The following is a 25,095-nucleotide window of genomic DNA, read 5'->3' on the forward strand; positions in this document are numbered from 1 at the left end:
AAATAGAAAAAGATTCTGATATTTTCTCTTTACGCCTGGCATTTCTGCCCCAAGAGAAGTGCAGATTTGACTTTGGCAATGTCTTAGCTAGAAAACAGAGCCTGAGTTTTGTTACTGGGTCTGAATCCAGGAGATCTGTATTTATATTTCTATTTTGATTTCTCAACAGGTTCGTTACCTCTCTGCACTTGTCTCCCGGGGTATACTGGAAATGGTTATGGGCCAAATGGATGCGCGCAACTCAGTGATACTTGCCTGAGCCACCCCTGTTTAAATGGCCAGTGCATTGTGAGTCCTTTAACCTTTTATACTTAGCAATTAACATTTAAATGAATTATTACAAGTTAGGCTATCATAAGATGTTTGTGGCTCAAAACCTGCTGCCTACATCATGGAACACTACTTTTCTTTGTTATTTGAGTAGATTCATGTTTATAGTCTGCTCATTTGTTTTATGGTGATTATGTTTTTCTTTCCTTAGGAAACAGTCTCTGGTTATCTTTGTAAGTGTGAATCAGGTTGGGCTGGCATCAACTGTACAGAAAATATAAATGAGTGTCTCAGCAACCCCTGCTTTAATGGAGGAACTTGTGTTGATGGTGTTAATGCCTTTAGTTGTGAATGCACACGTTTCTGGACTGGATTCCTCTGTCAGATTCCCCAACAAGGTATGCTAAGTATTTCTTCTATCACAGATGCTCACAGCCTTGGAAGGATCATCCCTCAATGAGTCTTGCTGCAGATTCTTTTACTTTCTTGTCTAGTTACTCCAATACTTACAACTAAGTCTTTCCTTGAAGCAGTAGTATAGCATTTACAAAGTAAATATCTATCTCAATTTAAGCCAGACGAACCTTCCTTCAAAGGAAGAATTAAATTAGTATTTGCCATTTTTATTTTGTCCATTCTGAAAACAAAATATGCTAAGGTATTATAGTTCTCTAAGGGAGAGTTTTCTCTACTTCAGCCATTTTACTTTCCTATAATATTATACTAAATCATGTCACCCTCCTACTCTAGGTCACATAGTCACTTCCTATTGCCCATTAAATAAAGATTGGGACTGTTATTCAATTATTCTGTATAGCTAGGCCTTACCCTATCCAATTAATCTTATTTTTTTACTAGTTCCCTAATAATTCTCCCTTTCCAAGTCAGACATCTTCACACCTGACCCCATGTACCACCATGCTGTGTTGCTTTATTTGGGATACTTTTCTCCCCAGACTTCTCCAAATTCTTTCTTTGCTTCACATCCAAATGTGTCTGTCCCACAGGAGTACTTCACCTTCAAGCCTCAATCTCTTTCATCAAGCCTCTTCTGATTACTCCAGCCCTTTCCTATAACTCTTGATTCTGAATCAGTATATTTATTGAGACTTTACTATGTGTTTAAACTCTGAGAGGTGCTGTGGAGAAATAAGCATGAAATACTATCTCCACATATTATCTGTTCATCTTCTGGTTGAGGAGATGAGTCTAATACAAAATGGCAGAGTAGAGGCAAGAACTAGAGATCAGAACTAAGTTGTGTGAGGTCAAGTCAAGTGCTATGGAGGCAGAGAGAATGGGAACCAGGGTAAACAAAAAGAGGCCGGGGAGGTTCATTGTGGTGACAACGAGATATCAAGTGGACTTCAGACAAGAGGTGGGACTTAGGTGGGTATCCAAGGGAAAAGGGGCTAGGGAGAAGAAAGAGAGTGGCAGGGCATTTGTCTCCAGTGTTAATTACTCAGACCTCTCTAATATTTCAACAGCAGAGTTAGAGTTGCCTGGCCTCTTCCTTTTCGGAGTCTCTGTAAAGCAGAATTCATCTTCTTTCCCTTTGTAGTTTGTGGAGGGTCCCTCTCGGGGATGGATGGAAGCTTCAGCTATATGAGCCCTGATGTTGGTTATGTCCATGATGTCAACTGCTTCTGGGTTATCCGAACTGAAGATAGAAAGGTAAATGTAACATCTCCTGCCCAAATTTGCATCTCATTTATATACCTGAATATGTAATATGTGTATATATTACATAAAATACAGATAGTGGTAATCCAACTATCATATATTGAGGACCTGCTAGGTGTCAGGTTTTGGGCTAGATATTTTATGCACCTTTCTCAAAACTTACACTAACTCTTTGAAATCAGTGGTGGTATCCTCAGTCTGTAGATGAGATAATGGAAACCAAGATAAGCTAAGTAATTTTTTAAAAATACTTTTTAGCTGATAGTTAGACTAGTTGGATTTCAAAGTCAAGTTTGTCTGATTCCAAAGTCCGTGCTTTTGTCCAGTATGGATAATTCAATGCAAGGATTGGCTGACTGCAAGCCAGGAATTTGTAAAGTTGTGTTGTTCCTGAGACAGTTGTGTTTGAAGATGACCATTCAGTGTTCTGTTGGTTATTATACAAAATGGGGACAACTACAAAGATGGTTTTCTCATCAAAGCTGTCTTTGTGCCATTGCTCTCTGCCAATTGCTTGATATACACTGTGTCATTGTTATTCTCATTTTATGTCTGAGGAAAGGGAGCTGGAGCAGCTGAGGAATTTGTCCAGGGTTACATGGTTTGTAAGTGGCATGCAGTGACTCAAGACCAGGACATTGAACTCCAATGACTCTGAACTGAGACATGAACACTTCAAGTTAAGATATGACTCTGAGGTTTTTAGAGCTTTTATCCCTAGCATTAATTACTCAGACTTTTCCAAATATTTATTTCTCAACCAACTCCTAGGCTCATTAAAATGAAGTTTGTATGTCTGAATAGATAAGGTTTTCCCTTGGAATTCTGTGAACTTTTTCCAGCAAACTAATGTTACAGGGGTCATTGTACAATGGTCACAACACATTTTTTTCCCTTGAGATGGGAGGATTCTTTGGGGCCTGGTGACCCCACAATAGCATGAACTCCAAAATCGATTTCACAGTGGGTATGTTATGTGAATTTCCTTCCTCCCATTTAGTGTGCATGAATTCTGTTTCCTGACATTGAAAACACTTTACTTTCAAGAACAGTCATTTTATGAAAAAATTTTAATACTTTTTTATTGATTTGTAAAAGTAAAAATTCATCATGTTTTTCTTGATTACTTTGATTTTATATGTTGTTATCTTCACAATTTACATAATTTGTAAATTGATTAACAGTCGAAATTTTGTAGAAATCAGGATAGTTCAGTTCATGAACATTTATTTGATTTTTATTGAAATTGCTTCAAGGACAAAAATGATGCAATGTTTGGTAACAGATCTTAAAAATTCCCCAGCATAGAATTTCAAAAATACCCTGTTATCCTTTCTCATTAGCTAAATGCTGTTGTGGTTTTAGATCATAATGGAAGTCAAATTCAACAACCTCTTTTAGTAGTTTGGCTCTCTTAAGTGATGTTATCCATATAAATCCTTTTTTATTTTTTAAATTGTATTATGTTATTTATTATTTTATTAATTATATTATTATGTTTAAGTTTGTAATTCTAACGTTTTTTTTTAATTTTTTTTATTTTTTATTTATTTATGATAGTCACAGAGAGAGAGAGAGAGAGAGGCAGAGACACAGGCAGAGGGAGAAGCAGGCTCCATGCACTGGGAGCCTGATGTGGGATTCGATCCCGGGTCTCCAGGATCGGGCCCTGGGCCAAAGGCAAGCACCAAACCGCTGCGCCACCCAGGGATCCCCTAATTCTAACGTTTTAACTTAGAAATGAATTTTTATATTTATTCTCTTCTACTTGTATGCTCAGAACTCTTTAGATTACTTTTTCCTTCTTCTCCATTCTTGATATCACTCATCTGTTAATGATAGCCAACCATTGAGGACTTGCTGACCTTACACACATATACACCATGCCTACTTAGTCTATAACCTGAGGTTATCAATCTGTTAGTATCTTATTGAGAGGTTCAGAGAACCCCCAGGAATCAGCATCTCTGGGGATCAGTGAACATTTGTGTGTATTTTACACACAACAGGTTATTCAGGTGATCAGGGTATAAATCCTTGTGAATGGTAATATAAATCAGTAATGTTTAATTCAAGTATACTTTTCAAACCAGTGTATTTTACTAGTATAGAAACATTGTCAGCTATGCACTTGAAGTGCCTTTGTTTAATGGACTTGACAGTTTAATGCAATCTAGGTAAATATATCACATTAACCCCTCAGTAACAACTCAATGGATATAAAGTTTCAGTTATGCAAGATGAGTAAGTTCTAGAGATCTGTTATACAACATAATGCCTATAGTTAACAGTATGGTATTGTGCACTTCAACATTTGTTAAGACAGTGGAACTCATGTTGCATTCTTACCACTAAAAGAAAAAAAGAAAAAGAGACACAAGGAAACTCTATGAGGTGTTGGATATGCCTATTTACATTGATTGTGATAATGACATTATAGGTGTTGGCATATGTTCAAAAACTCATCAAATCACACACATTTAATATGTGCAGTTCTTTGTATACAAATTGTACCTCAATAAAGCTGTTAAAAATAATTTCATTAACATTAAGATTTTGGATATGTTTTGGTATTAGCTAAAGCCTAAGCAATTAACACAAGTTCTTGAATATGTAGAATTGTCATTTGTATTTGTGGATAATTGGGAGAAATTATAGATATATCTCTTGAAAGGTAACTTAATATGAATGTTTCCTAATTAAGTGGGAGAAATACTTTAGAGTTAACATTATGTTAATTAATTTCATGTTAATGGAAATGAAAAATAACGTATTGTGACCTCTACATTTTTAGGTATTGCGTATCACTTTCACCTTTTTCCAGTTAGAATCAGTGAACAATTGTCCACATGAGTTTCTTCAGATTCATGATGGAGATTCCTCTGCAGCACTTCAACTTGGAAGATTCTGTGGCTCTGTTCTCCCTCATGAACTTCTCAGTAGTAACAATGCTCTCTATTTTCATCTCTATTCTGAACATTTCAGAAGTGGGAGAGGTTTTACAATAAGATGGGAAACACAGCAACCAGGTATGTGAACATGAAAAAAAATCAAGCAAAATCTTGAGATTATTAAGTTTTCTTGATTAATATTAGACTTGTGGATCACATTAAATGTTTTGAGGTCCAGGGATTATATCATACTTTTACAATTCTTTGAAAATCATATAAATCTAAAATGAATTATAAATCTAAAATGGGGCAGCCCGGGTGGCTTAGTGGTTTAGCACCACCTTCAGCCAGGGTGTGATCCTGGAGACCTGGGATCGAGTCCCATGTCAGGCTCCTGCATGCAGCCTGCTTCTCCCTCTGCCTGTGTCTTTGCCTCTCTCTCTCTCTCTCTCTCTCTCTCTGTATCTCTCATGAATAATTAAATAAAATCTTTAAAAAATAATAAATCTAAAATGAATTCTATTTAGTGTTCAGAGATAATAAAATTTAGATGAAGGGATCCCTGGGTGGCGCAGCGGTTTAGCGCCTGTCTTTGGCCCAGGGCGTGATCCTGGAGACCTGGGATCGAATCCCACATCGGGCTCCCGGAGCATGGAGCCTGCTTCTCCCTCTGCCTGTGTCTTTGCCTCTCTCTCTCTCTCTCTGTGTGACTATCATAAATAAAAAAAATAAAAAAATAAAATTTAGATGAATAAAAAAGATTAAAAACCATGAGTCTTGATGGGTCCCTTATGAAATTACCAAACAGCATTCTTAGAAACTTTACTAGTAAATTACTACAGGAATGTTGTTGATGACATTGTATTTATATTAAAAAATATAAGCAGATAATAACATATGATCATATTTTCTCCTTGAAAAAAGCATACAATACGCACTGGTTTGTAGTTTGCTTTTTCACTTGATATATCCTAGAGACTACTCCAGAACTAGAGTATAGTGTACATTACATGGATATCTCATTCATTGTCTATTTCAGTCAGTACTTTCTTGATGCATATTTGGCTTGTTTCCAGTCTTTTGGAATTCCAAATTGTACTGCAACAAAGTCCTTGTGAATTTGTCTTATTGTATTTTTGCTAATGTATCTTTGGGATAGATTTCTAACAGTATGATTACTTGATCAAAAAATAAATGCCTATGTTTTTGCTAGACATTATTGTTTTCAATATTCTGGATATGTATCATTCTGAGAGACAAGAAATGGTATCTTAGCAAGGTTTTTATTTGTATGTCCCTTGTTATGAGTGAGGCTGAACATCTTTTCAAAGGATAAAGGACAGTTGAATTTTTACTAGTGAACTCTTTGTTTATGTCTCTATTTTTTAGAACCTCTTCATATATTAGGGATATTAATTCTTTGTATTATGCATTAAATTTTTTCCCAGCTCACCATTAACATTTTACTCTGCTTATGGCATTATAAATCTTTGTACATATGATACTTTAACGACTAACTTTTAGGAAACTTCCCCTGAGCAATTAAGATGTTTTCTTATTAGGAACAGTGAGAATCATGTAACTAATTTGATTCATTTTTTGCCGTGGCACCAAGACTTGACTAAGTAACCTGCATAGCTGTGTAAATCGTATATCTTGCATATCTGAAATGTCACCTTATTTTATTTTTTCTAATTTATATTAACTGCAGTCTAGATTTTTATTTAGCATCTCTTTTTCAATTTTATAGTATTTCTTTTTTAAATTTTGTATTTAGATTCTAGTTAGTTAACATACAGTGCGATATTGGCTTCTGAAGTAGAATTCAGTGATTCATCACTTACATACAATACCCAGTGTTCATCACAACCAATGCCCTCCTTAATACCCATCACCCATTTAGCCCATCCCCCACCCGCCTCCCTCTATCAACCCACAGTTTGTTCTTGATCATTAAGAATCTCTTATGATTTGTTTCCCTCTCTCTTCCTTCCCCTCATATGTTCATCTATTTTGTTTCTTAAATTCCACATAGAAGTGAAATTATAAGGTATTTGTCTTTTTCTGACTGACTTATTTCATTTAGCGTAATATATTCTAGTTCTACCCATGTCATTGCAAATGGTAAGATTTCATTCTTTTGGATGTCTGAGTAATATTCCATATCTTGTTTGTTGAAAGACATGGGGTAACAGAAGTTCCAGAAATTTTTAAGAGTTAAAAAGAAATTTTTAAGAACCAGAACTTTTAAAAAGTTTCAGAGAAATGAATTTTCTTTAAAGTGAAAAAAATAGGGGATGCCTGAGTGGCTCAGCGGTTTAGCACCTGCCTTTGGCCCAGGGTGTGATCCTGGAGTCCTGGGATCGAGTCCCACATCCGGCTACCTGAATGGAGCCTGCTTCTCTCTCTGCCTATGTCTCTGTGTCTCTCATGAATAAATAAAATCTTTAACAACAACAACAACAAAAAAGTGAAAAAATATATCTATTATCTCATCCCACAGACAGTTCAGCACTATATTTTAAAATTATATCACCATGTCATAGCTGATAAGCACAGAGCTTAACACACGTATGACTCATTTATTTATTGGTGAATATTTCTAGATTTATTACTGTATCAAACTGGAAAACTGAAAGTCTTGATTAATTTATGAGGGCATCCCAAACTCCACACGGTTATTTCAATAAAGCTTGCCTTCTTGCAGTAAAGGCTATGATAGCTCTACATAAATTATAACTTGTATACAAATGTAAAGTTATTTTTTCTCTTTTTTTCCCCTCTTATTTTAGAGTGTGGAGGTATACTGATGGGTACTTATGGTTCTATTAAGTCTCCGGGATATCCTGGAAACTATCCTCCAGGAAGAGATTGTGTCTGGCAAGTTGTAACCAGTCCTGACCTCTTGATAACGTTTACTTTTGGGACCTTGAGTCTGGAGCACCATGATGACTGCAGCAAAGATTATCTTGAGGTAAACAATTATATTTAGAGGAATGCCTGGGGGGCTCAGTGGTTGAGCATCTGCCTTCAGCTCAGGGCATGATCCCGGGATCCTGGGATCAAGTCTTACATCAGGCTCCCTTCAGGGTAGGGATCATCTAATCATGAGATGATGATTAGAACTCAGGAAACTATGGTTTGGTGATACCTGTGGATGACTACAATTTCCTACCAATAGTTAGATATTTTTTTCAATAGGCAGCCGATATCTTTAAGTCTTGCTAATTCTTTATTCCTAATTGTGCCGGCTAGTTGCTTCTGGGTTTCATTTGAATCTGGGAAACAGACTGTCTTACTGTTCTCTGTCATGGAAGACAGTCCCCTAAGGAGGCAATGGAAGAATTAACAAGGAGAAACACTCAGTAATGGGTATCTTTTCTAATGCAGAATCAAGGCTTCAGTTGTCTCTGGTAACCTGATCCATTATTTCACAAGCTAACTGTAGTGTTCTGTGAAGAAAAATAATAGCAGTTGCATTGAAATGGATTGCTAGGGGGTGAGGTTAGAATATATGGATAATTGTCATTGGGAGAAGAGTCAGTCTGTGCCCTCCTGCTTACCACTAGTAAAAGATTAAAATATAGAAGAAGAAAAAAAGGCTGTTATACTGAAAGGCCATAAGCATGTAGGTATATCAGAAATGTTGCTCTGCATTCGTGGACTGAAAAGATCATTGAGAAGATTGAGTTTTTGGGTTGTTCCTGTCTTATTTGTCACTATAAATTTTAGTACTCCTTGCAGTAGTGATAAAAGACGATATGCTTTTCCAAGTCCATTAGAGAAGAATGGAGAGCTATCAAATTATTCATAAAGGATAGAAAGGTACCGCTGCCAAACAGGGATCTCTACAGTTAAAGTCATTAGTAATTTAGCAGTTGTAATGGATTCAAAACCTTTGGGAATGGCTAGAAGATCTCCCTTTCAGAAAATTTCAGCAACATAATCTTATCTTTTAAATGTTGACAACAGCATGGATTTTTTTAAAATTAATTTCAATGAATTCCACAAATTAAAATTAGAAGCTTCTTTTTTTGTTCCTACATAATTCCTGGATACACATATAATAGAAAGTATCAATCATTCTGATAATATTGAAATGCCTCTCATTTGTCAACAACATTTCAAGGAACTAGTTAAATATAGGAGTGGAATAATGCTGTCCTATAACTTTGCTGCCAATAGAAAAAGTAATTTGAGTGGACAATATAGGCCATGTTAAAATATTATTTTGTTCACTGATGTTTGAGTGTTCTATGTAGTATAGAATTTGTAGTTACAACAGAAGAATAGAGAGGTTAACATGATTATTTAAGAGATTAAAACCCAGCAATTAAAAAAGGTTTCTCAGGTCATATGGTCATTATCACAGTACTTAGTTAACTACTACAATTGCACTTCAAAAATACATTCAACTGTCTTTTATGTTGTATCAGTCTGACTTCACTTCCTTCCCACATCTGATCCTTCTGAAAACCTAGACCAAGTTGTGAATCAGTCGACATTGTTGGCATTCCATCTTCCATTTTCTTTGCATGTATTCATTTTCTCAACTACAAGAATTTATCATTTTTTAAAAAGATTTTACTTATTTATTCATGAGAGACACAGACTGAGAGAGGCAGAGGCACAGGCAGAGGGAGAAGCAGCTCCACGGAGGCAGCCCCATGCAGGACACGATCCTGGGACTCCAGGATCACCCCGTGGGCTGAAGGCAGGTGCTAAACCATTAAGCCACCCAGGATCCCCTGAATTTATCATTTTAAAACAAACATCTGAGGAAAAAAAAAAAAAAAAACAGGAAAAAAAACATTGAGAAAGATTCATGAAAAAACTTCAAAGTATAAATCTAGCCTTGGAATTAAAATTTAGACAGAAGATAAGGCATCAGGGATGATGGGGGAAGGGAACTACCCTTTGGTGAACCCCAACAGAGTGTTAGATATATGTGATGGGAAAACCTCTGAGAGCCATCAGTTTCAAATGATAGATTTTCTGAAGTTAATGTGTAAAACGAATAGGTTTGTCAAAATCTGACCATTTTTTGCTTAATGATTCTTTTTTGTTGTTTTGTTTCGTTTTAGATTCGAGATGGTCCTTTGTATCAGGACCCCAGTCTTGGGAAATTCTGCACCACTCTCTCTGTCCCACCACTCCAGACTACAGGTCCCTTTGCCAGAGTTCATTTCCATTCTGACAACCAGATTAATGACCAAGGCTTCCACATCACCTACTTAACATCGCCTTGTAAGTAATCTGATAATTGAGAGCAGCATATGAATGTGAAGGACAGTGCTATGCTTTCATGCTTATAGCTTGTGTTGACACCTTCAAACAAACCAACAAACCAATGATAAACAATTAAACTCTATGAGTTTTTTCTTGGGGTTTTTGTTCTTAACATACATCATTGTGCCCTGATGAGAATTCACAGGAAAAACAACTTTTCAGGTCTCAATATCAGGAAAAGTAGCAATGACCATCTTTTCAAAGGTCCCCTTTCATTTACTCTGGCTTCAGGCTGAGTCTAGAGCCAACCTTCTGTGGTCTGTGGAGTCCATACCTGTTTCTGTGTGTGTCAGATTTTCCCTGAGCACATCCTGCTCATTATTCTTTTAATTAGATTCCTTTTTCTAGCTAGATATTTTGTTTTTTAGATTTTGTTTATGTGTATTTTATAAACTGCCTCAAATATTTTTGGAATAAAGGAGAGCATAAATGTATTTAAAAAGCAATTTGTAGAAGACGATGTTAGCTTAGAAGTTAGATAACACATCTCTGTATCTATTTCTTTAGGTACTACATGGATATCCCACAAACACGTGTCAAACTGAAAATATAATTAGAGACATAAGCCTACACAGGGTGAATAAAGTAGTCATATGATTATGTGTGTATGTGTAAATTAAAAAAAAAAAAAAGTTGTATCTAATGCCTGAGGGTCACAGGAATGGCCATTCACAGGTCCTTTCCCTTCTCCTCTCTGTTCTCTTCAGCGGATTTGCATTGTGGAGGAAACTACACAGACCCAGAGGGTCTTCTGTCTTCTGACTTGTCTGGACCTTTCACTCACAACAGACAATGCATCTATATTATAAAGCAGCCCCTGGGAGAACAAATACAGGTCAACTTCACCCATGTGGAGCTGGAAGGCCAGAGCAGCTGTTCTCAGAGTCACATTGAGGTAACTCTTACTACTCTGTGGCCCTTACAGGATGTTTATCAACAGTATTTTATTTTATTTTTTTATTTATTTTAGATTTTATTTATTTATTCATGAGAGACACACACAGAGAGAGGCAGAGACACAGGCAGAGGGAGAAGCAGTCTCCATGCAGGGAGCCTGATGTGGGACTCGATCCTGGGTCTCCAGGATCAGGCCCTGGGCTGAAGGCAGTGCTAAACTGCTGAGCCACCCAGGCTGCCCTATCAACAGTTTTATATTCTATAGTATAGTGGTTTTCAAGTAGTTGTAGGGCCAAGCAGCATGAAGATTCCCTGGATGATCTGGACATTCAAAACACAGTTCTGTACCCTATCCGAGAACTACCGAATCAGAACCTCTAGGGGTACACTCAGCAATCTGTGTTTTACAAGCCCCCATGACCTCTGGGTCATTCTGACTAGGCTAGAGTCTGAGAACAACTGCTCTAGAGAGTATGAAGGAATTTTCCAAAAATAGATCTATAGATGGTGAAACAGGAGATTGGTAATGAAACAGCAAAGGATAAGAATGAAAGCAGAGACTAGGAACTCCTAATAAAGCCAAATTACAAGCTATGAAACTGATTCTTAATAACTACAGTGAAGGCAAGTGATAAGACTAATAGGATTTACTAGTAAGACATAGTTTACATAGATTGTCCAGGAAACTCAGCCCAGAAAAGTAAAAGGATTTGCCCATATAAGCTAGATCATCAGTGGCAGAGAATTAAGTTAAAGCATTGGATGACTTCTGTTTTGTAGTTCAAAGTTTTTTCTTTCAGTAGCCCTGCTTGCTCTCTTTCAAAGAACTTTAACTCTGATTTAAGTGTATATAATGGTTGTAATATGAAGAATATCTGAAACAAAAAGGCAGTTTTGTTTGCCTGGCCTGGTATTTCTTTTGCTTAATTATTGGTCAAGCCACAAATTAAAGTGTTGAACAAGAGAGACAAAACACTTTTTGTTGGGCACAATCATTTTATATAAACTTAGAGAGGCAGTGACAATTTTGTTTGCTTTTGTGAGTTAGAACAAATTTATTTTTCCAGGAAAAACCTATGTAGCTTCTTGCCTTCTTCCCTCCTTTACATATAGTGAGAAAACAAAGAATTTTAGTGTAAGATCTAGACCTAGCTGAAAAATGAAGTACATTGACCATGGTGCTACAGTAATATTTATTAATATTTAGCATAATTGAAATACACATTATGTTAGTTTCAAGTATACAACATTTTGATTTGACATTTATATACATTGCAAAATGGCTACCACATTAAGTGTATTTGTTGATCTGTAACCATACAAAGTAACAATTTTTTTCTTGGGATAAGAACTTCTAAGATTTACTTTTATAGCAACTTCCAAATTTGCAAAACAGAATTATTGATTATAGACCCCATGTTGTACATTACATCCTCATGACTTAGTTATTTTATGATGGAAAGTTTGTAGCATGCGAGGTCCATTCGTGTTGTTGCAAATGGCAAGATTTCATTCTTTTTTAGAGCTGAGTGATATTCCATTATATATACACACATATCACATCTTTATCCATTCATCAATCAATGGACACATAGGTTGTTTCCATATCTTGGGTATTGTAAATAATGCTCAAATGAACACATGGGTGCATGCAGTGGTTCAAATTAGTGGTTTCCTTTTCTTTTGTTAAATACTAAGAAATAGAATTGCTGGATCATATTATAGCTTTATTTTTAACTTTTTGAGGAACTTCCATATCATTTTCAATAGTGGTTACACCCCCACCAACAGTGAACAAGGGTTCCCTTTTTACCACATCTTCACCAACATTTGTTATTTTTTGTCTTTTTGATAATAGCTATTCCCACCTGTGAGGTAATAGCTCATCATGGTTTTGATTTGCATTACCCTCATATTAGAGATGTCGAGCATCTTATCTTATGCCTGTTGGCTATCTGTATATTTTCTTTGGAAAAATGTCTACTCAGATCCTCTGCCCATTTTTTAATTGGATTATTTTTTGTTGCTATTGAGTTGTTTGATTTCTTTCTATATTTTGGATATTAACTATTTGATGTATAATTTGCAAATATCTTCTCCCATTTGTTAGATTGCCTTTTTGTTGTGTTGATGGTTTTATTCACTTTGCAGAAGCTTTTTAGTTTGATGTAATTTTATTTGTTCATTTTTGCTTTCGTTGCCATTGTTTCTGGAATCAGATCCAAAAAAAGATATTGCTAAGACCAATGTCAAAGAGCTTTCCGACTATGTTTTATTCTAGTCTTTATGGTGTCAGTCTTACACCAAGTTCTTAACCCATTTTGAGTTAATTTTGTGTGTGGTATAAGATAATGATCTAGTTCCATTTTTTTGGAATGGGGCTGTCCAGTTTTCTTAACACCATTTATTGAAAAGATTTCCTTTTCCCATTGTATATTCTTGCTTCCTTCATTGTAAATTAATTGACCATATGTAGTTAGGTTTATTTCTAGGTTTTCTATTCCATTGATCTTTGTGTCTGTTTATTACAATACCATACTGTTTTGATTACTCTAGCTTTGTAGTATAGTTTGAAATCAGGGAGTGTGATGCCTCTAGCTTTTTATTCTTACACAGGATGACTTTAGGTATATGGAATCTTTCGTGGTTCCCTACAGATCATAGGATTGTTCTCTTTCTGTGAAAAATGCCATTAAAATTTTGATAGGGATTGCATTGAATCTTTAGATTGCTTTGGGTAACCTGGACAATTTAACAATGTTAATTCTCCCAATCTGTAAGCAGGGATTATATTTCCATTTATTTGTTTCTTTTTCAATTTCTTTCATCAGTGTCTTATAGTTTTCAATGAATAGGTCTTTTACTTGATTAAATTTATTTGTAGGTATTTTATTCTTTTTGATGCAATTGTAACAGGGATTATTTTCCTAATTTCCTTTTTTTTATAACTTGTTATTAGTGCATAAAAATAAACATATTTTATGTATTTATTTTGCATCCTGCAGCTTTACTGAATTTATTAGTTCTAACAATTTTTTTAGTGTAATATGTAGAGTTTTCTCTATATAAAATCATGTCTTCTGTAAATAGTGGCTGTTTTACATCTTCCTTTCCAATTTGGATATCTTTTGTCTTATTTTCCTGCTTATTCATTTGCTAGGACTTCCAATACTATGTTGAATGAAAATGGCAAGAGTGGGCATCTATCTTGTTCTCATTTTAAGCTGAAAGCTTTTCATCACTGAATATGATGTTAACTATGCTCTTCTCATATGGCCTTTATTATGTTGAGGTACATTCCAACCATACTCAGTTGAGAATTTTTTTTCATAAATGAATGTTGAATTTACTCAAATGCACACAAAAAATCTGTGTCTATTGAGATGATCCTATGATGTTTATCCTTCATTTTGTTCATGTGGTAGATCACAATGGTTTATTTGCACATACTAAAACATCCTTGCATTCCTGGAGTTAATCCCACTTGATCGTGGGATATGATTAAGTGTATTTTGTGACATGAAATTTTGTTGAGGATTTTTGCATCTATTTTCATCAGTAATATTAGTCTAGAGTGGGTTTCTTGTGTATTCTTTTTTGATTTTGGTATCATAGTAATGCTAAACTCATATATCTTCCACTGGATTGACTCCTTTGTCATCATGTAATACCCATCTTTTTCTTTTATAATAATTGTTTTTTAAACTCTTTTTTGTTTGATATCAGCATACGTACCCCAGCTTTCTTTTGGTTTCCGCTTGTATTAAATGTCTTTTCCATCACTTCACTTTCAATCTATGTGTATCCTTACATTGAAATGAATCTCTTGTAGGTAGCATATAGATGGCTCTTGTTTTTTTATGCATCCAGCCTCTTGATGTCTTTTGATCGGAGAATTTAGTATATTTACATTTAAAGTAATTATTGGTAAGTACGTACTTATTGCCACTCTATTTATTGTTTTCTCTGTGTTTTGTAGTTCCTTTTAGTTTCTTTCCCCTTCTATTGAATTATTCCCTTGTGGTTTGGTGACTTTCTATAGCGTTAGATTCCTTAGATTCTTTTCTCATTATCTTTTGTCTATTTAGTATAGGTTTTTGCTTTTCGGTTAGCATGAGGTTCATAATCTATTTTAAGTTCGTAGCAAATTTAAGTTAAATTTGAACACTTCTAAAATTCTACATTTTTACTACCCCCACTACCTTTTATATTTTTGAGGTTTTGATGTCATTTTGTGTTTTTTATTTCACATCTTTTTATTTTGTGTATCCTTTCAATAATTATTACAGTTATTTATTTTTTTACTATTTTTGTCTTTTAATCTTCTTACTAGTTTTATAAGTGATTAATCTACTACCTTTACTATATAGTTACCTTTAACAGTGAAGTTTTTACTTTCATAATTTTTTCTGGTGTTAAGTGCCCTTTCTTTTCAGTTTAAAGAAGTCCCTTTAATATTTCTTGTAAACTGGCTTAGTGTTGATGAACTCCTTTAGCTTTTGCTTATCTGGAAAGCTCTATTTCTCCTTTAATTTTGATGACCTTTCTGAGTAGAGTATTCTTGGTTGAAAGAATACTTTGGACATATCATGCCACTTTATTCTTGCTTGCAAAGTTTCTGCTGAAAAATCTGCTAGTAGTCTTATGGTAAATTCCTTGTACAGAACAAGTTGTTTTTCTCTTGTGGCTTTTAAGATTCTCTCTTTATCTTTATCTTTTGACATTTTAATTATAATATGTCTTGATGTGAGTCTCTTTGAGCTCATTTTCTATGGAACTCTTTGGCCTTCCTGGTTCTGGATGTCTCTTTTTTTCTCTAGGTTAGGGATTTTTCAGCCATTATTTCTTAAAATAAATTTTCTGATCCTTTCACTTTCTCTCTCCTCTCTGTGGAACCTCTAAAATATGAATATTATTCTGCTTGATGATATCCTATATATTTGTTAAGCCATCTTAATACACTTTTTCAGAGCAGTTATTGTGTTCTTCATTTCTATGACTGGAGTTTGGTACTTTCTCATATTTTCTTTATCTTTGTTGAAGTTTTCACTACATTATCATTCATTCTTCTTCAGAGGACCATACTTTGAACTCTTTATCAGGTAAATTATTTATCTTTGTTTTAAGGTTTTTCCTCCTGAGGTTTTACTTTGTTCTTAGTTTGAGAACATATCCTTCTGTCTCCTCATTTTTCTTATCTACCTGTGTTTTCTTCTATGTATCCTGTATAACAGCTATCTTTCCCAGTCTTGTTTGGGTGATCTTGTATATGAGATAAACCTTATCATTTAATCTTTCCCTAAGGAAAGGTTGTCTTTCAAACCTTTGTGATTGGCTAAGCAGCCTGAATATTTCTTGGTAGGTCTCAGGTGTTGAGAATGTGCCAAAACCTGTGAGTGTACCAGAGGGGATGGATCTCAGCCAGCACCTAGTTCCAGGCTAATTGGAAGCTAGACCCTCAGGCAACAGCTTTTGAAGTATGCAAATATATATGGTCCTGTGGGACCTCAATTATAAACACTGCTGGCTCTAGTCCAAGTGATCCAGATGTGTCCCCTAGCGACACTTGCAAATTTCAAAGCTTAAGAAATGTATATGAACTTTTTTCTGGGAGATATTGGTGAGCTGGAGCAAGATCATATAATAAAGATGGTATCCCCCAGTGTATGTTTTCTGAAAGCACTTCTGTAGCCTCTACATGTGTGGTAATCCTGAAGTCTGCTCCCCCAGGCCAAAATTTCATGTCAGGTAGATAAGAAGTTTTCACAGCAAGACTTGGAATGTGTTCTAGTCTGCTGTCTATATGGTACCTTGGTGGTTGTAGCCTGTCAAGAATTTTCTCTCCATTTGTTTCAGACTCATAGGACACAGGCTTAATCCCCCTTGGCCACCAGAACCAGAGGCTCACAGCACATTCCTTGGGTGCTCTGTGTTGGCTTGCTGGCTTTGGTGGTGCCACTGTGAAGCAGCATGCAGGGGTAGGGGACTCACTAGGTCATTACTGGCAAGGTTAAGGTGGAATGGCACACTGGGGTGGGATGTTCTCCCACCTGGGAGGCACAACGTAGTGGTGCACAGGAGTAGGGAGCTTGCTTGGCCAACTTAGACAGGGTCAAGGAGTACAGCACATAAAGTGTGGGCATGCCCAGCAATACTCTAGCAGGGGGAGAATGCCAAAAGTGGTACTTGCCAGTGTCTCCATACCTAGAGGGAATCCCTATAGATTCCTGCTCATCTGCAGATGCTTTAAGATCAGCAAATGAATCTATGCCTCTCTTTCTCATTTTGATGTAGTCCCTTTTATCCTTTGTTGTGGAGAAGCTTGTTCAGGCATTTTTCAGGTCTTTTTTAGAGGGAATTTTTCTATATGTAACTGTAGATTTGTTGTGTTCAAAGGAAGAAGTGAGTTCAAGATCTCTCTCTTTTTTTTTCATTTGTTCAAGATCTTGCTATACTTCCTTCTTGAACTGCCTCTCTGGATTCAGCAATCTATTTTTTTAATCCATAGATTTTGATATCAGATGGTGAGGCAAATGTGTATATTCATTCATTTATGTTTTCTAAAATATAGTTTAACATATATTAAAGTTTTATTCTATGGAGCAACTCTAGATATTTTTATGTAAATAAAAATTAAATTTCCAACCTCTGTTTTTTTACTTTAAGAACAGTAAAAAAAGAGCTCACACTTAGAGAATACTTACTATGTATCAGGTGCAATTCTAAGACTTTAAAATACTATAATAAATTAAGTAAATAACAATAACTGTCTTTCTACGGTCTGTTGGATGTGGTACATGTTTGACATGAGTAAATTCATTGACTCTTCACAAAAACCATTATTATTCCTATTTTGACATGAGGAAACTGAGACCCAGAGGAGTTGTCACTTGCCCATGGTTACATGTGTGGGGAGTAGGGGAGCTGGAAGTTGAATTAGTTCCAGTTGTAGTGTTCTATGATAAGAACAGAAACACAACTGTGTAGCTATGACTATGAAAGGTGGTTCACCTTCATAGGAAAGAAGCTTTTGTGAATTTCCCAATTCCATATCTGGCTCCATGGTGATAGGACTATAACATGGAATCAGGCACATTGCTTTTCTCAGACAGATGAAATTGAAACGCTCAGAATGCTCTTCTATTTAGGTGCTGTATGAGGTTTTTATGGCTCTAAGATACCATCAAAGTATCTGTAATAATATACCCTCTCTGGACTTGCACTACATTCTAATTGAATTTCAACAAGAAGTTACATGAACTCTAAATTGTTGTGAAAAGTTATCTTTAAAAAATAATTTAAAAAAAGCATTGAAACATTTAATTTTGTGAAACTGAATGGGAATGTTTTGTGGCCAGATGGGGATTGGAGTTAATTGATCTAAATGCCTATTTTTGTTCAGTCATTTGATGATATATATATCAGATATATATAACCTTGGACAAATCTTTATCTGGATGCTTCAGTTCCTACTTCCATAAGATGCCCTACCTATTCCTTCAAACTTTGTGAACATAAATCAAAGCAGTGAATGACAAAATAAGCTTGAAGAATTAAAAACATTATAAAAATGCTAGGTTTTCCTAGGCCAAATGTCCAACTCCTGCCTTGAACTTATTATTTCAGAGATAGCTGATAAGACTCTTTCATGGTTGGCTGTTGAAGTATTGTCATTCTGATGTGCACACACACCCATAAAGTCTTGATCAAATTTCCCTTAGGGGTTGTTGATGGAGAAAATACAAGGGCTGTATTAGAAGGACAGCACATATATATAGTGATTTGAATAATTGAAAAGATTTTCTATTATGTCCTTGACCATCCTAAAGGAATATAATCGATTTGCAGAGTTTTAGCACCAGCAAGTATCTGAGAGGTCGTCTAATTTAAATTCTTAATTTTATAAATGAGGAAATTGAGGTCACAAAGATCAAACTCTAGTTATTGTTAGAATAGGATTTAGATGTACCTACAAGGGAATCTACATAGACATACACTGACTTACATCAACTTCTTGCCAATACATCATATCTATCTATTGGGATAATTTGTGAACTAAGCCCATTTTTTAAAAAGTATATCTACTTCTTTTCATGACCTTTAGACAGAAAGTATGGAAGAAAGTGATTCTGGAACCAAATTCAAATGACATTATTATGACTCAATGTATTGCTCCCTGAAATGGTAGTTTCATTTTTAAAAGATATACCTGAAAAGTGATTATGTAAACAAAGGAATAATAAAAGGAATACTGGTATTTCAAATACTTTGGTAGTTTAGAAAGCAGATGACTTTGCCATTTACTAATTCTATTTATAAGAGAGAAAAGACCACTCAAAGTTTTAGAAAGAATGAGAAGCAGAGAGGGAATTCTAGAGAAATCTGGGAGAGTAATAACAGAATTCATTTCTTTTGAAAGAATAGATGCACTTCTAAAAGTCCTAGATCTTCTCATTATGTGATTCCAGTTGTTTTCTTGCCATGTGAATATAACCTTTAAATGAAGATATTATTGCCTAGTTTATCTTTTTCATGTATAGTATAATTTTGAAAGACTTTTTGCTCAGTAAGAGAGCTCTGTAAACATTTTATTTGAGAATAAAATTTAACTACAGAAGATAATAAATGTGGTAATGTGGGCAGTACCACATTTATTATGCAGTATATTGTATTTTTTCTTTTTTTTTAACAAGAAGCACACATTTATGCATTAATTCTTGGATTTATACATCTCTCTCAACTAAATTTTCTCCTTTAGAAACACATGTTGCCCGTGAGTGATGTAATATGGCTAGTAACAAAAGAATGAGTATAACAAGACTATTAGTTCATCTGTTTTTGTCTAAGAGAGCTTTTAAATTATATAGAGTAAATCAATGATTAGGGCAGAAGCATCTTTCCAGAATAAAAAGCAGCACCTCTCATTAATATTTTATAAGTGATTTAAGCCCTCAGAACTATAAGTGAAGGACACATACAGAAGTAATGAAAGTTTAATTTTTAATCTTAGAGAATGCAAGTAGTAGGCTGAATAATAATTTTAGAGTTCTATATGATGCTAAGTCTAGGGCTTGAAATAGGATGTAGAAAGAAATGAATAGAATCTCCTTGACCAATCCTGAATTGTCTGACCCCTCCCTGCTAAGACTTGTGGTAAGGGGAAGGAGAACCACATAAGAGAGATTAATAGAGGAAGGGGAAGGAGAAGTGCCTTCTGGGGAAAGAGGAGGACTTCTGGAGAAGTTGTTCCTTCTTAGAAAGCAAACAAAAATAAATGGCATAGAAAAGTAAGCTACATTAAATTTGGTGTCTGAAATATGGGGAATGTGTCCCTATTCTGCAAATGTCATTGAATGATATATTTTGACTTCTTGCTAATCCAAGCAAATTCACAAAGCAGAAATTACACACATATCTTTAGAATGTAATGAAACTAGAAGTTAATATTTTTATTAACTTTTTTTTTGTTGTTTTTTAATGTCCAAATACTTGGAAATAGATAAAATCATTCTTAAATAGTTACTGCGTTAAGGAAGGGAAGAGAAAATGAAATCAAAGATAATGAAGAAAATAACAGAGGAAATGCTAGATGGTTATCAAATATGTGAGACATGATGAAACTCAAATCCCATGTAAAATCTTCAAAATTTTATAGAAGAAATTAAAAATTAGAAATGTGGGGAAGTACAACAAGCTGAACCACTGGAGATCTATCTTCCTGTTGAATCTTTTATCACCTCCCCCTCTTCTTCCTGGTACTCCTCACTCGACTCCTCCCAACTGGCCCTGCACAGTATTCCCGTATCTCCACACATCTTTAGATGGAATCAGAATCACAAGAGATTTCCTTTTGCTTTTGTTTATTTCTTTATAAAGATTTTGTTTACTTATCTATTTACTTATTTACTGAGAGCTCAGGTAGGGGAAGGGGCAGAGGGAGAGGAAGGGAAAGGATTTCAAGCACATGCAGTACTCAGCATGGACCCTGACTTGGGGCTCAATCTCACCACCCTGAAATCATGACCTGAGCTGAAATCAAGAGTCAGTTGCTCAACCAACTGAGCCCCCCAGGTGCCCCAAGGAAATAATTTTTAATCCCTGTGTGACTTCTCTCATCTCTTATCCCTCACCATTCTTATTTGAAGTGGGGCCACCCACATCCCCCTCCTTTGTGCTCAGATTAACGCAAGACTAGTCTGCAAGATCAAGTCTTTATTGAGCTAAGGGACATTTTAACCTGAAGCTCGCTTCACAGTAAACCAGATGTTAAACACTGCTGCATGGGAGGGTCCTGTCTTTAGCTCTTGGTTGGACCAAGCCTATGTGCCAGCATATTTGGTTTGTTTTGAATTAAAGTTTAATACTTTAAATAGATTTTTGGAATTGTTATATAAAAACAAATCTGGATACATAGCAGATACAAACAAATGAGCACATGCATTAAGATGTGGCTTTGAGACCTGATCCATTCCAGATGTTAAAGCTTACTGCTGACTGGGCTCTAGAGCTCACTCTTAAATTTCATATGAACTGTGTTTTTTTGGCCCTATTTATTTTAGCTTTCTCTACAGGAAATAGTTCCTTTGTAAGAATTCTGTCTTTTTTTTTTTTTTTTTAATGAGTAGTTTCTCTTCAAGAACTAGTTCAATCTGATGAATACAAAACTCAGAAGCCATTTGGACTGTTTCATAGGCTAATTATTGTGGATCACAGGCTATATATTGCATCTCTGGGCCTGAAACAATCAGTGTTAGTTGGATAAATAAGGTTATCAATGAGAAATCTGGGCCTGGTCTGTAGAATACTGGAATTTTGAACTGGCCCTGGTCATTCCTTTGCAAATGTGATCCAGTGTAAAGAATGAATTTGATGCAATGCCTCTATCAGTGACTATGATATGGCTTCACTTAACTAGTTAAGAAAAACTCCTTGTTAATATAAAATGGGTTTAAATACAAATCATCTTTCTGTAAGTTATGCTGCAATAACAGTCAGTAGCAATACAAGAAGTCTAAAACAATAACAAACAAAGAAAATTTCTATGGCTTATAACAGTATACATTTATTCTTTGTTCGTGTAAACATGTTGTTTTGAGGTCACTGGCAGTTCTGCTCACACTGTCCCATCTGTCTCTGGGACCCAGGCTCTTGATCCTATAAGAAAAGAAAATAAAAAATGGTTGAATCCTGCCGTGACTCTCAAGGCTCCTACCTGGAGATGGCGTATGGCTTCTGCCCACATTATGTTGGGCACAGCAAACACAATGGCCAAGAAAAGTTGATGGGAAGAATAAATATTAATTCTCCGTGGGAAGGCATTGTAAGTTGCATGGTAATGAGTGGAGATGTTAGACACTCCCCCCCCCCCCGCCCTTACAGGGAGGGATGTAAGTGATTAGGAAAAATAATACAGTCTATCCTAGTGCATAAGCACAAAAGAGAAAGGGTTTGCCGTTGTTGTTGTTGGGGAGGTGCAAATTCAGAAGTCCTATATATAGAATGCAGATTGGGCTGCAACAATTTTGAGATCACTTAGAGCATTTGATGAACTTTATTTGTCTCATTCAGAGGATTTGTGGTTAAGGTATTGTCATGTCCAGGATCCAGAGAGAATACAGGCTTTCAGATTTAATAAGGTTTCATTTCCACAGAGACAGAGAAATGCAGCCAAAATCAATTGTACCTTCGAGGTTTAGGGCCCCTGAGCCCTATAAGTTCCTCTTAAAACATTTGGACTGCAGCTGCCTTTCTCCTTTCTAAAATCCTTGAATTTCGTTAGTGAGGCCCTGGGGAATGGCCCACTTTAGCTTGCTCTGATGCTGTTTGGCTGCTTTTCTTCCTTCATGTCATCTTCTAATGGGCAAAATGCAAAAGAGAGACTATAGTCTTAGCAGAGGAGTGTGAAGCCCTGGAGGATCAGAGAGGAGGGTAGTATCTTATTCTGTGTTTCAGGCTTCCTGGTTTCCAAGAACTAGTATGTTTGTGTCTCTAACAAAAATTGAACCATCATACCATGCCTTAAAATTAATGAGTCAACAAGCATTTGTCAAATACCTATTTGTGAAGTTCTATATTAGATGCTAAAGGCATTATAGATATTTTCTCCTCCCTCAAAGATTTGCTGTTTGAGTAGAGAGATATCTAGCATAAATTTAAGACAGTATGTGAAATTCATGTTATAGCTCTTAGAAACTGGCTTGGTATGTGTCAGTCAAGAGGTATGTGATTTTTTAAAGTCTGTGTAAGATTCTATCATATGGCTATACCATAATTTATTTAATCACTCTCCTATGATTAGAAATTGAAATATTTTCAATTCTTGTAATTATAGAGCAAATTTGATGTGAGTCCTTTGTGTCTTTGCCTGTATCTTGAATGATTTCTTTATGATAGAGTGTTAGAGTGAAGTTACTAGGTCCCAAACTGAATATTTTGAAGACTCCTGATGCATACTGTCATATTATTTTCCAGAAATTTATATATCCCTCTACCAGCTATGGATGGGAGCAACTGTGTTACCATATCCCTGCCAGCTTTGAGTATCAGACTTTTAAAATCTTCCCTTTTTTGCTCATTTCCCTCAGCCTGGATAATCCTTCAAGTCTCAGTTTAAAGGTTATTTCCATGGAGAAATATTCCATACTCTCCGGTTTGAGTTCAGGGTTTTGGGGTGAAGTCAGTTTCCTTTAAGAACTTTTTATATTACCCCTTTTCTATTCTGAAATGAAATTCATAAATGATGTAACCTCAATGCCCAGACATACTACACTTGAAGACAAAATGAAGGCTTAAGTTGTTTTCTCTTTGAATCACTGTGAATGCCACAATACAAACCCAGGCTGATGTGGCTGTGCAGGTTGGTAATACATTTTCTGAAATGGTTTCCAACTCTTGTCAGATTTCCAGGGGAAAAAAAAAAAAGCGTGAAACTTCCTTTGATTTATATTCTACTTATAATCTTAGAAAATTTAGTGTTTATTAAAATTTGGCAAAAATATTTTGAGTTTAGTACATAAAATAGAGCTAGATTTTATATTTAATAATAGAACTGTCACTTATATGAGTATCACATGAGATATAAGAGAATTTTTGTATGTGACTATCTCTTATACTGCAGGGTGTTTAGTGTCTTTGGTCACCAGCCACTAATTGCCAGTAATGCCTAACCACTACAGTATTGATTAAAACAACAACCAAAAAGTCTTTTCAGGGATTTCCAAAATGTCTAGTTGTGATACTGATGGAGAACCACTGTGTTAAGTAATAATATAGCCTCTTGTACTTTCCCAAACATGGCGCTCATGCTTTTGGAAAAATGTGCTTGCTTGTTGTAGGGTCCTTGTGAGCAGTCCACAGCGCTGTCACCCACACAGGTCTGGGCACTTACTTATGCCTTGATAATGTTAGTTGAGAAAATGAATTAATATTTGGATAGCTAGATCTTCCAAAAATAATTCTATATAACAGGAGTAAGATCTATATTCATGAAATCATTCCTGATTTTGTGAGAAATCTCTAGCATTTTACCTTTCAAAATCTCAAAAATTGCAATAGCTATTCTTTAGTTCACTTTTTTTTTTTAAATTTCAAGACGTTTTTCCAAGGAATTCATACTATTGTTTCATCTATTTGCTTCAACAACCCCATGAGCCAGGCTAAGATTTAGTAACTTGCTCAGAAGTGCATGGGCTTTGGCCAGGTCTTTGTGACTCCATAGACTGTGCTCATGGTCCTTATAAGATGTTGACTGTTGATTTAAAACAGGTTGTCTTGGGGATCCCTGGGTGGCTCGGTGGTTTAGCGCCTGCCTTCTGCCCCGGACGTGATCCTGAGTGCTGGGATTGAGTCCCTCATCGGGCTCCCTGCATGGGGTCTGCTTCTCTCTCTGCCTGTGTCTCTGCCTCTCTCTCTCCCTCTGTGTCTCTCATGAATAAATAAATAAAATCTTAAAAAAATTAAAATAAAACAGGTGGTCTTTATCGTATGAGGGAAATATTCCTTTGCTCCTAAATTTCTGAGTTTTGCTCTTTTTTTTTTAAATTTTATTTATTTATTCATAAGAGAC

At 35.6% G+C, this 25,095-nt stretch overlaps 1 protein-coding gene and 1 long non-coding RNA gene across 3 annotated transcripts in view; one reads left to right on the forward strand and one right to left on the reverse strand.

The window, feature by feature from the left end:
* CUBN (cubilin) overlaps positions 1 to 25,095 on the forward strand; it is a 265,801-nt gene that overhangs the window by 17,113 nt on the left and 223,593 nt on the right. Inside the window, 7 exon segments of the mRNA NM_001003148.2 lie at positions 170 to 288; positions 482 to 668; positions 1,832 to 1,944; positions 4,748 to 4,982; positions 7,637 to 7,818; positions 9,929 to 10,091; positions 10,841 to 11,028. Of these exon segments, the coding sequence (NP_001003148.2) occupies positions 170 to 288; positions 482 to 668; positions 1,832 to 1,944; positions 4,748 to 4,982; positions 7,637 to 7,818; positions 9,929 to 10,091; positions 10,841 to 11,028 (1,187 nt within the window).
* The window catches only part of LOC106560160, a 49,867-nt gene continuing 46,839 nt past the window's right edge, over positions 22,068 to 25,095 (reverse strand). The window contains exon 6 of one of the 2 annotated variants that reach the window (XR_005355273.1): positions 22,068 to 22,184. This is a non-coding gene — a long non-coding RNA (uncharacterized LOC106560160). The remainder of the gene's footprint in view (positions 22,185 to 25,095) is intronic. The other variant, XR_005355274.1, reaches the window with a different exon arrangement.

The sequence above is a fragment of the Canis lupus genome, chromosome 2 (assembly GCF_011100685.1).
Source record: "Canis lupus familiaris isolate Mischka breed German Shepherd chromosome 2, alternate assembly UU_Cfam_GSD_1.0, whole genome shotgun sequence".
Lineage (NCBI taxonomy): Eukaryota > Metazoa > Chordata > Mammalia > Carnivora > Canidae > Canis > Canis lupus.